Here is an 11,343-nt window from a genome sequence, read left to right as displayed (position 1 = left end):
TCTGCGCAACCCACCTAGTATTTTTGCAAAACAAGCTGCCATACCATAAGTGAAGCAGCGTGGTTTTCTACAGGAATCTCATCGGAATCTAGACGCTGTTCCTGTAGGTCGTCTGGTCTGCGTTGGAGAGACAGACAACAGCACCAGCTTGGTTCAATCATGTAGTGAACGGCCAAAGTCAATCAACCTCAGTCGTCTTGCATCGCGCGGGTGGAACTGAGCAACTTTTGCTCTTACAAGGAATCTCGACGCGGCCGATTCTTCGGGGAGGTCCGTATAAGATGAACCCGCGTCCAACAAAGCATCAAGGAGCTCGTGTATTTCAGTCGCCGCTGCCTCTCGCCTGTTGGGTGGCTGATTGCGCTCTTGTCCGGTTTGGCGACGGAGCATATCATCAATCCGATGCTGGTTAGTGTTCTGATCATCCTCCTCAATGGCCTTGGGCTTCTTCGGTTTACCAAGACGTGTATATCCAGCTGCTAAAGTAGCGTCAGAAACATCTGCTATGTCTCCCACAGCCGGGCCGCCTAAGTTCTCTGCTGCGATCATTGACGCGAGGTTTTCGTCACAAAAATTGTGTAAAGCTTCCCGTATGCGATCCGTGTCTTTGTCGAGGTCATGTTTTCTCTGTTGCTGTTCTTGTAGAATTTCGCGTGCAACTTCGAAAGGTGGCTTCTCTCTGTTGGCTGATCTGTCCTTTTTAATGCTCTCTATTCGTTTACGGAGCCCATCTCTTATTGACTGCGCACTGCGCAAGTTCGTCTCTTCTGTCTTCAAACGTTGGCGCGCCGTTGCGATTTTCTCTGCTATCACTGAAACGGATATCTTGCTCTCCTGAATAATGCGCAGCGTCTCCTCAAGCGCAACTAGGGATGGCAGAGGAGATTCAGGTTCTGGTAAATCTGCATCCGAATTCAAAAGAGAGTCGTAGGCTTTCTTGGCCCTCTGTATTTGAGCGATGCGAATCGACGGTTCGGTGCTTATTTCATATATATCGTTGGCATTGGCCGCCCGAAGCTGTATCGCTTGTTAGTTGAAGCTGATACGTTGGATTTGCCATTTTGACTGGCTTACAGCAACATACGCTGCGTATATCTTCCTCCTGGCGTTTTACTCGATCCTGGAGCTCCCTTAGCGTGTCGTCCAATTTCCTTTCATAGGCTTGGATATCGGACGAGCTTATTTGCTGCTGGTCATAAAAGCCCTCGGCCTTCTGACGGTTCCTAGCAAAGCCTTGAATCTTTTCGACCCGCTCATGAGACACTTCCATTTGTGCGAGCGAGGACATCACTTCGATTAAAGTGAGCGTGGTGTATAGATATTTCCAAAGTTCGCGGCGCGTTTCACGACGCGATATCTGGGCCTAAGAACACACGTGACATTTCTCCCCCGGAGAGGACTAGCGTCATGCCAGCAGATCCCTTCACTCAACCTCACTTTCCTCACCACGACACGAGACTTCTGGCACCCTTTCGCATCTCCCTTTCGTCCTTCTTCTTTTTACCTCCTGTCTCATCGAGGTGACGAGCTCATTCGGCTCGAACTGCTCTTGCGTCTTTCTCGCTTTCTTTCGAGTACTTCCGGCCGAGTAGGGTACCGGAGCGACGTCCGTGTTGTACACCTGCACAAACGACAGCGTCGCGTAATCTAGGAAAGCAACGGGGTAGAACGAACTTCTGGAAGCTATTTCGATTCTCCAAGTCTATTCTCTTTTTCTTCATCTTCTATACCTCTCCCGCGGTTTGCACCCGTCAGCTCTCAAGCACGCCCGACCCTTGCAATCACCTCTTATCACCGTCCAGCACAAGCACCGTACCCGATCCGATCCAAGTCATTTCTCTTGTTTCTCCCTACCTACCTTAGGACCGCTTTGCTCTCGCGAAGCCTTCCGCTCTCCAGATTCTCAAGGCCCGTCATAACACAGCACTCTCACCTTCGTCGATTTATACTCCTCCCGCCTCACTCCCTTCACTGTGCACGATTCCACCAGTCTTCCCAGTTTATCCAAGCACCAGATTCCCTCCCCAATCGACCGCCACACCAGCACGCTCCCTGGGAATTCCTGGTGTACATAGTCGATCAAATTAAGAAGACAGATATCTTTTCACTTGGGCTTCCTGCGTAAGCGAAGCAAAACCGCACAGTTGACATAATGTCCGCCTCTCCATCCGCCTTGCAGTCGACCAAGCGTCCTCTTGAGGACCCTTCTTCACCTTCCGGTCCGAATGACCAGCCAGAGGCCAAGCGCCCAGCTCTGGACAAAGTAGTAAAAGGAGAAGAATCCGACAGCCATGGAGACGTGAAGGAGCCCGGTGTTGCCACGAGCGCGGATGGCCAGGGAGACACTGTTGTTCCAGATGCTCCCAACTCCAAGGGAGCGCATGGTGAGACACAGCCGATTCAGTCTACTGCCTCTCACGGCGAGGCAGGCGGAAATCAGTCCGACCAGCGGCCCCAGGACGAGTCCAGCTGGATTCATATTCGTGCTGTAATTTCTAGCCAAGAGGCTGCCACCGTCATTGGTAAGGGCGGAGAGAATGTATCCCAGATCCGCCGTTTGTCGGGTGCCAAGTGCACTGTTAGTGATTACTCGCGCGGCGCAGTCGAGCGTATCCTGACTGTTAGCGGCCCACAGGATGCCGTTGCAAAGGTTTGTTCCATTCACGATCTTTGTTTCTGATATAATCACTAACATACACTTATGATAGGCCTTTGGTCTGATCATTCGTACCCTGAATAACGAACCCCTTGATGCTGCTTCCACTGCACAATCCAAGACCTATCCCTTGCGCTTGCTGATTCCTCATATTCTAATTGGCTCAATCATTGGCAAGGGTGGTGGCCGTATTCGTGAAATTCAAGAGGCCTCTGGAGCTCGCCTCAATGCGTCCGATGCTTGTCTTCCCCTCTCCACTGAGCGGTCCCTCGTCATCCTTGGTGTTGCCGATGCTGTTCACATTGCCACATACTATGTTGCTGTGACCCTTGTTGAGCAGCTCACAGAGCGCTTTGGAGGACCAGCAGCCTCTGCATACGCCACCCGCAGCGGCGGACCTGCAGGGGCCGTTCCAGGTGGTATGCAAGTTGTGCCCTATGTCCCACAACCCGCTGGTGGTCAGTACGGTCATCCAGATACCTTCAAGCGTCACCACCCTCACCCAAACCGCGCCGGTGCAGGTGCATATGGAGTACCTTACCTTCATGGACAACACGCCCCTGCTCCTGTTGTCCAGCAAAACATGCACTATGGTGCTCCCAACACCCCGTACTCTGGTGCCGGTCCCCACCAGCCTGCTCCATACGGCGCGCCGCAGGCGGCTCAGCCGCGCGGTGGCCCAACTCCGGCCGCTCCTGTTGGCGGTGCCATTCCTGGCCAGCCACTAACCCAACAGATCTATATCCCTAACGACATGGTTGGCGCCATTATCGGAAAGGGTGGTGCCAAGATCAACGAGATCCGACACCTCAGTGGCAGTGTGATCAAGATCAACGAGCCACAAGAGAACAGCAACGAACGCTTGGTGACGATTACTGGAACCCAAGAGTGCAACCAGATGGCCCTATACATGCTCTACTCCAGACTCGGTTAGTTCCCCTACTTAGCTACTTACTTTTCACGAGCTAACTGGCTGTTCTACAGAAAGCGAAAAGCACCGCATCTAAGCGGCGGCGGGATGCAAATGTTTTCCTCTTTTGAGTTCATTTTTCAGGAGAAACTTGGACGATCTGTATTCTCGACATAAAAGGTCGTTCTCTCATGGTGGCGATCTTGGTGGTTTCGTTTCGTTTCGGAGCATGCCTACTTTTCTGCTGTACAATTTGAAAAGCGCTCTTTTGAAGCTTCAGCTGTTGTCACGTCTTGCTTTGAATTGATTCTCTGTACTCTTCCATATTTATAATTACTCTCGCTTTCTTGTTCTTATCTCCGGAGACTCATCTCCAGTAAACTTGACATCACCATCGCGACTTCCGCCGATGACATCAACCACAACCCCACGCTCAATTCCTCTTTGAAGACCTCACTAGCCTCCATCTTCTGTCGCGGCTCACACAAACAGGAGAAAGACGCCCGATAGCCATCAGATACTTGGCACTTGATTCTAAATAAGAAGTCACCGATAAATCCTCACGATGCCGCACGTCACCGAGCTCATCTACTTCCATCCCAAGCCATCCGTTAAGCCCGAAGACTCCTCAAACGACGAAGGACTCGCGCTCCTACAAGTCTTCAAATCGACGACACAACAAAGCGGTCATATCGGCTCAGCATGGGGCCGTACAAGGGAAGACGAGAATGTTATTGTTTGGGCGATTGGTGAGCTTCTGCCCTCCTCTCTCACACTCCATACCCTTGTTCCTAAAACATGCCTCACCAACCCCGGACATTATTAGCAAGCATGGAATATAAGACACTAACATCATACAATAGACTGGTCCGACGCCCACAGCGGCATCCAACAAACAAACTCTCCCCTTACCCCATTCCTCCAAGAGAACACCCAAATAACAACCCTCTTCACAACCCTTCAGCCAACCGACGAATCCGACAGCCCAGCAACACAAACGCTCGTCTCAAACCCGATCACCGAGATCACACCGTTGCCGTTCCCGACCTCGCTATCGCCACAGGACCGCTCAAGTCTCAGTGCAGACCTCGTCGCGTTTCGGAAGGCTTTCGTGGAAGAGGCCGAGGAGAAGCTGCGCACAAAGTCGTTTCTGCTGGGGCAGGTTGAGAGGCCCGGGGAGTTTAAGCATGAAAAAGCTGAATCGGGCCAGGCGTTTGTGCAGCTTTTGGTTATCGGGTGGGAGAGTTATGACCAGCACCAGGAGGCGAGGAAGGCGGATGTCTTTACTGAGAAGATTAAGCCGATCAGAGAGAGAATGGTCGCGCCACTGGGGCAACTAGGTATGGTGCATGTCAAATTCCAGAAGGTATAAACTGCATAGAGAGAAAGCCCCAGATCTGAGATTGACGGGGCATAACTCCTCGCGGTTTCAACTAGCGATAGGTAATGGAAATCAAGACAATATAGCTTGAATCTTATTAGCCGATTAATGATGAACCAACTCACGCCAATATCAAGGCAAAAAGAGAGTAAAATCTATGTACAAATAACGCATGTCATCCCCAATTGCTCCATGCCGTGAGTCGTCGGTTTTATCATCCATATCGCAAGACTAAACAACAGAAATACGAACAAAAAAGGTTCCCCATGGTGCCCTAAAGGTCATCTACACTTCGAACCTTGGATTTCTTCTGGTCAATCGCTTTTTTCAAATTGCTCATGATGTGCTGCTTGCGCTGCATCTTGGCCTTCCACTGCGCGCTCTCGCGCTTATTGCCAAGATCACCAAGAGTCTCCATTTCCCGAAATCTGCTACCCTTTGCTGATCCGTTGATGCTCGATCGGAAGTTCATGCCTCGAGCTGCAGATTCGGGCGTGTGGTAGGAAGTTACGGCGCCATCCAGAGGCCCACGGGATCCAGGAGTAGTAGGAAGCTTTCCAAGTCCCTTTCTCGGTGTAGCAAACGGAGAGCCCTCCCGGCTACTCGGGGCCGCTGAGGTGTCGATGCCTAACTTTTTCAACTTGACTTCCAAGACGTCAATATCACCGCTCTTGCTCTCAACCATGTTCATCATGGTTGCAATCGTTGATGTCACAGCCTCGACAGTTGGACGTCTCGTCGATTGCCGGGATCCATCGGCGCGGGGCGCATCAGCAATCTTGGCACGCAGAAGAGACACTGCAGACTCAAGATCTGCCAATTTCGCTTGGATATCAGCAGACGAGGCGCGTAGATCTTGCTGAAGGCTCGCTTGCTCAGCAGAAAGAGGCGCTGATAAGATTGCAGCAGTATCAGTGTGCGCATCGAGGGTCTTCCGGATACTAGCACACTGGCTGCGAAGGGCCAAAATATCTTTGCCGAGGATCTCTCGACAGCTTTCAAGCTTTTCCTCAACCTTTTGAACTTGCTGCTCCTCTAGTGAGCTCACAAGAACAGCGACGGCATTATCCAAATCCTCGATTTGCCGAAGGAGAGATTTCTCATCTAGGATGTCGGCAGGGTGGTCTCCTTTGAGTATATTAACCCAGTCGGAGTCGGTTGTTTCCTGTTGGTACAGGAGGAAAGCGGACAGAGATCGCGCGTTTATCCCTAGAGTATCTACCATTGAATTGATGTCGCGGTAGAGCCTCTCAATCTGGCCCGGGATCCCTGGCTTGGCTGTTTGACCCGTATAATCCTGATGAGGTAAGAAAGGATCAAGTGTTGGCACAGGCTCCAGAGGTCCACTGAGGTCCGCACGGAGCCGTTCATCCTCGTCGTCTGACAAAGGTTCCTCCTGAGCTTGAACCGTAGGCTGTGGTTGGGGCTCTTTGGGTTCCGGTTTCAGTCGACTTTCCCTTTTAATCAACTCCGAGAGGGATGCTTTGCGGGCAGCAAGAGCATCCCCTGGCTTATGAGGAGCACTAACGGACCTAAGGTTCTCCAGACCAGGCAGACCTTTACGGCCACGACCTGGCCGTACCGGACTGGGGGATCGCGGGGAGCCCTGAACATGGCTAGGCTGAGGGAATACTGGTTTGTTTATCTCCCCAAACAGTTTCCGCGGATGTTGTTTCCCGAACAGGGATCCGGCAGGACTCTCGTCCGCTTGCTTGCCATCAAAAGAGCTCTCCGGTGATGACTCCACGCTCCGTGCATTAGTTTCAGGCTGGCTTAGATCGTGTGTGATGTCTTCTCCACTGTCTTCAAACTCAGACTCGTCCGCTCCCTGCGAGCCTTTCTCCGATTCATCCGCGTCCGAACCATCGGGGATTGGCGGAGGCTCTTTTGCAAACGACACACTTGGTTTCGTAAAATCAGGCGGCAATGGTGCTTCTTCGGCTTGCTGCTGAGACTCCTCTTCCCTAGGCTTCACGGTGAAGTCAGGAGGTAATGGCGGCTCACTCTCAGGTTCTGGGGATTTCCGTAGAGCTGTGAAGTCAGGAGGTAGGGGCGCATCGTCAACCGAGCTTTTTGAAACGTTGGAAGAGGCAGAAGTATCACCAGGTCCATACACAGCTCTGCTTGTGGGGTCGGGCGGGAGAGGAGCTTCCGGAACTGATGTAACAGGAGTAATTTCAGGTTCAGGTGACTTGGCCAGGGTTGGAGGTGGGCTAGCTATAGCAGTCTTTTCCGAAGGGGTTGATGAAGGGCTTGGTAACTTGTTTTCCGTTGCGGTACTTCCGAAAATTGAGAAGGGTGATTTGGCCGTTGGGGCTGAGCCGAACGGCTGCGAAGTTTGCGTTTGAGATCCGAAGGCTTTAAATAAAGACGTTGCAGAGGCAGCCTTCGAGGGTGTGCCAAATATGGATGGCGCTGGTGCCTTTTCCTCGGTAACATTCTGCTGGGGAATGGCGTCCTCCATGTCATCCATGGCCTCCATGGGCGGGCTGAGTTTGCTTGGAGCAGAAACCATCTCATCGAACGATGAGCCGAATGAGAACAAGCCAGAAGACTTTTCTGGTTTGGGAGCATCATTGACGGCGGTCCCATCGCCCTTGAAAGTCGACCCGAGTACGAAGCCACCGGAACCTGCACCAAAAGCACCCTTGGAGTCCTCTGTCTTCTGAGGTGCAAATGCCGTATTGTCGGTTTGACCGCCAAATGCCGACGACCCAGAAGCTTTAGCAAATGGACTTTCGCTGGTTACTTGGCTGAACGGAGAGCCCTCAGTGGGTTTCGTGGCAGCAAGACTACCAAAGCCACCTCCACCTGCGAACGATCCGAAGCCCCCGCCTGAGGTTGCAGCAGTTCCAACAAATGAGCCAAATCCTTTCCCAGGCGTCGAAGGCTGTCCAAAGCCAGATTTACCGAACTGTGGTGCAGCCGAGCCTAGACTGGCCGGCGCCCCAAAAGCAGGCGCCCCAAAAGCAGGCGCCCCAAAAGCAGGTGCCCCAAACGCTGGGGCACCGAACGAAGGCTGCCCGAAACTGGGTTGGGAAGGTTTCCCCAATGCCGATGGACTTCCAAATGCCGGCGCAGATGGTTTGCCGAATGCTGGAGTACCAAACGCGGGTGCACTAGGGCTAGCTGAGCTACCGAAAGCCGACTGCCCAAAAGCTGGTTGCGCCACGGTTTGCGGTTGTGCCCTTTGCGATTGAGATACGGGTTGTTGTTGCTGTGGCCCTACCGAGGCCAGACCATGATATGGTAACTTCTGACGGATTGAATCATTGTAGATAAACCACCAGGAACATAAGATACCTTCATGGTTCAGCAGAAGGATATTTGGCAGGGGGGTGGAACTTTCATCAATGTCCGCCCCTTGAATGGGGGCAATCACGGGTTCCGAGCTAGAGAGATCGACTGCCAGACCTATCACTGAAGTCTCGTCGAGGGAGTCTTTGAGAGGGACCGACGCCTTTTTCGCATCGTCATTGACTTCGGTGGTAACAAATTGCCCAACCGTGGCTTTAGCACTATCCTCACTTGAGAGCGGGTGATCCGACCTAGTAATCAACCCAACATCGGCAGATGCCGTTGACGACACGATCAAGACGTCCTTCAGATGTGGTTTATAGTCACGAAGCCGTGAGATGAACTGGTAAGCTGGCGCACGCTTGTAACCGAAAGGACTCGCCAACTCGGGCAGCTTCTGGACTAGGAATGGTGCCTGCTTTCGTCTTGTGATGATGTAGTATGAGGATGAGGGTGTTAAACCCATGTCGTCCTCCTCGACGTTTGGAGTGTACACCATAAAGAATACATCATTCTCTAGCCATGCGATGGAAGATACTAAGCTAGGTTAGTTGTGGAAACCGAGATTGTGTAGGATCAAACGCACCGTGACAGGGGTCAGTAAGATCAGGTGGCCGGGGAATAAGGTCCTTCTGTGTACCGTCTGGGCTCATCTGATATCCGGTGCCATCCGCTAGACCAGCCACAAGCTGTTTTCCCTTGTTACTCCAGCATACTGAACTAACTCCGGACTTCAGAATGTTCCCATTCGGTCCCGATAGAAGGTTCCCCGCCTTGAGGTCGGCAATCAGAAGTTCGCCCGCCGTGGTAACAAGAGCGACCAGCGAAGCATGGGAGTCCTCTGCTTGCGCAGGATTTGGCGCAATGAATCGGAAAGTGGCACCGTCCGTGGGGATGGATATGGCCGGCTGCGCGTTCGGTTGTAGTAGAGTTCCCGTCTCGAAGACTGATAGTTGAGATCCATTCTCCGTAGCAAGCACTAATGCTGTGTCGCTAGAGGCGAATGCTATATGTGTCGGCCGTCCCGGGAGGGGAATAGTAGCTTGTGGCTGGAACGGTTTTGTCTTCACCTTGTCCTTCCCGGTGTCCGCGGCAATCGCTTCCCTGACGGATTGGGTAGATGCGACAGAAAGAGTACTCGGACTCGCGCCAACAACTATACCTTTCGTAGCCGCGACGGCGAGCAAGGTCGACGTGGGAGCAGGAAGCGCGTCGGCGGGCCAGGGTGTAGGGAGTAATTGGACGTTGCTATCGCCGGAAACGCCTTTGAAACCAACCTCCTATTCCTCAAATCAGCAAGCGCCCATACACATGTGCCACCTACGTTACCTACCTCCGCGAAGAGATCCGGAAGCTCAGGCCCCAATTCGGTTGGAATATTCCCCGCAGGGTTTGAATTCCCCATGCTGAACGCCATCCTGAGTTTGTTTAGATCGGCCGATATGGAACGAGGACGGTCGCCTAAGGATATCCTGGCCTTTGAAGCATGAGGAGACGGAGAACTCGGCGGCGGAGAAGGAAAGGAGCGACGTTGGAGTTGCTGAGGACTCCGGTTGAAGAGCTGCGCAAAGCTGGAAATCTTGACCACCTCCCTTCAAGAACGGGGGGAATGGGGAATCGAGTAAAAGACGCGCAGAAAAAGAGTAGGGCACAAGATCCCACCGGTGATAGGGGCTCGATTCACGTCGTAGGAGCAAGCAAGCGACAGTATCGCATGTCTGTTATTAAATTCTTGGTGAACAAAAACAGAAAGAGCTTTGGGCACGGGACTGTTACGGGCCTGAGGCAACGAAACTAGGCGGCGGGAAGCTTCGTCACTCCAAAGCCCAGAGCTGCTCCCCAGGTTCATCCTCGTGTCTCCGCCAGCTCTCTCCAGCTATTCTCCCGCCTCCTCCTTCATTTCCTCTGATCCTGCTTGAAAGACCTCTGCTTAAGTCTATTACATTGGTTCTTACCCTGATCACATCGTGCCGCCGTCATGACCGGCTTCGACTTCTCCAACTACAACCGCAATGCCGCGCTCCAGGCCAGGGGAGCACCGGGCCCTAAAGCTACAAGCACAGGTACAACGATTGTTGGCTGCATATACGACAATGGCGTTGTGGTCCGTACTCTCCGATGATAGACGCATTTGTGGTGGATGAAGAAGGGTCGATGCTGACTTGACGGTTCAGATTGCCGCGGATACCAGAGCTACCAGTGGTCCCATTGTAGCGGACAAGGTACGACGGAACCCTTTGTCCAAAATTGTCTACAGAAGATAGGTTCCAGCTAACACACTACTCGGTCTCATGCTAGAACTGCGAGAAATTACACTACATAGCCCCCAAGATCTGGTGTGCCGGAGCTGGTACAGCTGCCGACACCGAATTCACCACCGCCCTCATCAGCTCCAACATTGAACTACACTCCCTCTCAACGGGTCGACCTCCGCGAGTAATTACCTGCATGACCATGCTCAAGCAACATCTCTTCCGCTACCAGGGACACATTGGCGCCTACCTGGTCGTTGCGGGCGTTGACCCAACTGGTACCGGCCTTTACACCGTGCACGCCCACGGATCAACAGATAAGCTTCCCTACGTGACCATGGGATCTGGATCGCTAGCCGCCATGTCTGTCTTTGAGTCGACCTGGAAGCCGAACTTGAACAAGGAAGAGGCAATTGCCCTGGCATCTGAAGCCATCAAGGCCGGTATCTTCAACGATCTCGGATCTGGTAGCAACGTCGATGTCTGTGTTATCGAAAAGGACAAGCCCACGCAACTCCTGCGCAACTACATGACGCCCAACGATCGTGGCCAGAAGGAGCGTGACTACCGCTTCGCGAAGGGCACCACGGCGTATCTAAATGAGAGGGTGTTTAGCAAGGAGGATCTGAGGAAATATGTCACAGTGGAGGAGATTTCTGGCGACCCTAATCTGATGGAAGTCGACCCATAGATAAGAGAGGACATTGTAACAGGAACTTTCCTTTTTAGTGGACGGACTATAATTTGAGAAGGACAATCTGAGCATGTTCAAACCGGAGCAACAATTTCGATAACCCTGAGAAACGAACCAGTTTTAAGCGTATACTAGTATTCTTGTCTTCGACTG

At 52.5% G+C, this 11,343-nt stretch overlaps 5 protein-coding genes across 5 annotated transcripts; 3 read left to right on the top strand and 2 right to left on the bottom strand.

Moving 5' to 3' along the window:
• Nucleotides 1–153: 153 nt before the first annotated feature.
• BJX68DRAFT_260147 (uncharacterized protein) lies at nucleotides 154–1,288 on the bottom strand (the record flags this gene model as incomplete). The annotated part of the gene is made up of 2 exons (XM_071043832.1): nucleotides 154–1,017; nucleotides 1,085–1,288. The coding sequence occupies 2 exons, from the start codon at nucleotides 1,286–1,288 to the stop codon at nucleotides 154–156; spliced, it is 1,068 nt and encodes a 355-aa protein (XP_070905398.1).
• A 160-nt stretch (nucleotides 1,289–1,448) lies between these two features.
• On the top strand, nucleotides 1,449–3,910 carry BJX68DRAFT_222210 (telomere maintenance protein PBP2). The gene is made up of 3 exons (XM_071037947.1): nucleotides 1,449–2,650; nucleotides 2,709–3,585; nucleotides 3,641–3,910. The coding sequence occupies exons 1-3, from the start codon at nucleotides 2,153–2,155 to the stop codon at nucleotides 3,661–3,663; spliced, it is 1,398 nt and encodes a 465-aa protein (XP_070905397.1). The 5' UTR covers nucleotides 1,449–2,152; the 3' UTR covers nucleotides 3,664–3,910.
• Nucleotides 3,862–5,029, top strand: BJX68DRAFT_1642 (uncharacterized protein). Its single transcript, XM_071036926.1, has 2 exons — nucleotides 3,862–4,315; nucleotides 4,430–5,029. The coding sequence occupies exons 1-2, from the start codon at nucleotides 4,132–4,134 to the stop codon at nucleotides 4,936–4,938; spliced, it is 693 nt and encodes a 230-aa protein (XP_070905396.1). The 5' UTR covers nucleotides 3,862–4,131; the 3' UTR covers nucleotides 4,939–5,029.
• A 1-nt stretch (nucleotide 5,030) lies between these two features.
• On the bottom strand, nucleotides 5,031–9,960 carry BJX68DRAFT_1652 (FG-nucleoporin NUP159). The gene is made up of 3 exons (XM_071036938.1): nucleotides 9,578–9,960; nucleotides 8,831–9,524; nucleotides 5,031–8,781 (listed from the first exon to the last, which is right to left on the bottom strand). The coding sequence occupies exons 1-3, from the start codon at nucleotides 9,659–9,661 to the stop codon at nucleotides 5,222–5,224; spliced, it is 4,338 nt and encodes a 1,445-aa protein (XP_070905395.1). The 5' UTR covers nucleotides 9,662–9,960; the 3' UTR covers nucleotides 5,031–5,221.
• Nucleotides 9,961–10,086: 126 nt separating this feature from the next.
• Nucleotides 10,087–11,317, top strand: pup1 (proteasome core particle subunit beta 2). The gene is made up of 3 exons (XM_071049681.1): nucleotides 10,087–10,348; nucleotides 10,419–10,466; nucleotides 10,543–11,317. The coding sequence occupies exons 1-3, from the start codon at nucleotides 10,223–10,225 to the stop codon at nucleotides 11,185–11,187; spliced, it is 819 nt and encodes a 272-aa protein (XP_070905394.1). The 5' UTR covers nucleotides 10,087–10,222; the 3' UTR covers nucleotides 11,188–11,317.
• Nucleotides 11,318–11,343: the final 26 nt, after the last annotated feature.

Source organism: Aspergillus pseudodeflectus (assembly GCF_044049435.1).
Source record: "Aspergillus pseudodeflectus strain CBS 756.74 chromosome Unknown BJX68scaffold_1, whole genome shotgun sequence".
NCBI lineage: Eukaryota > Fungi > Ascomycota > Eurotiomycetes > Eurotiales > Aspergillaceae > Aspergillus > Aspergillus pseudodeflectus.
This window is presented reverse-complemented; position numbering and strand designations above follow the sequence as displayed.

Coding starts and splice junctions, on each gene's coding strand:
- BJX68DRAFT_222210 (XM_071037947.1), top strand. CDS start 2,153: ATGTCCGCCTCTCCATCCGCCTTGCAGTCGACCAAGCGTCCTCTTGAG. Junction 2,651..2,708: donor CACAGGATGCCGTTGCAAAG/GTTTGTTCCATT, acceptor CACTTATGATAG/GCCTTTGGTCTGATCATTCG. Junction 3,586..3,640: donor CATGCTCTACTCCAGACTCG/GTTAGTTCCCCT, acceptor GCTGTTCTACAG/AAAGCGAAAAGCACCGCATC.
- BJX68DRAFT_1642 (XM_071036926.1), top strand. CDS start 4,132: ATGCCGCACGTCACCGAGCTCATCTACTTCCATCCCAAGCCATCCGTT. Junction 4,316..4,429: donor TGTTATTGTTTGGGCGATTG/GTGAGCTTCTGC, acceptor ATCATACAATAG/ACTGGTCCGACGCCCACAGC.
- pup1 (XM_071049681.1), top strand. CDS start 10,223: ATGACCGGCTTCGACTTCTCCAACTACAACCGCAATGCCGCGCTCCAG. Junction 10,349..10,418: donor TATACGACAATGGCGTTGTG/GTCCGTACTCTC, acceptor TTGACGGTTCAG/ATTGCCGCGGATACCAGAGC. Junction 10,467..10,542: donor GTCCCATTGTAGCGGACAAG/GTACGACGGAAC, acceptor GTCTCATGCTAG/AACTGCGAGAAATTACACTA.
- BJX68DRAFT_1652 (XM_071036938.1), bottom strand. CDS start 9,661: ATGGCGTTCAGCATGGGGAATTCAAACCCTGCGGGGAATATTCCAACC. Junction 9,525..9,577: donor TTCCGGATCTCTTCGCGGAG/GTAGGTAACGTA, acceptor TTTGAGGAATAG/GAGGTTGGTTTCAAAGGCGT. Junction 8,782..8,830: donor TCTTACTGACCCCTGTCACG/GTGCGTTTGATC, acceptor AACCTAGCTTAG/TATCTTCCATCGCATGGCTA.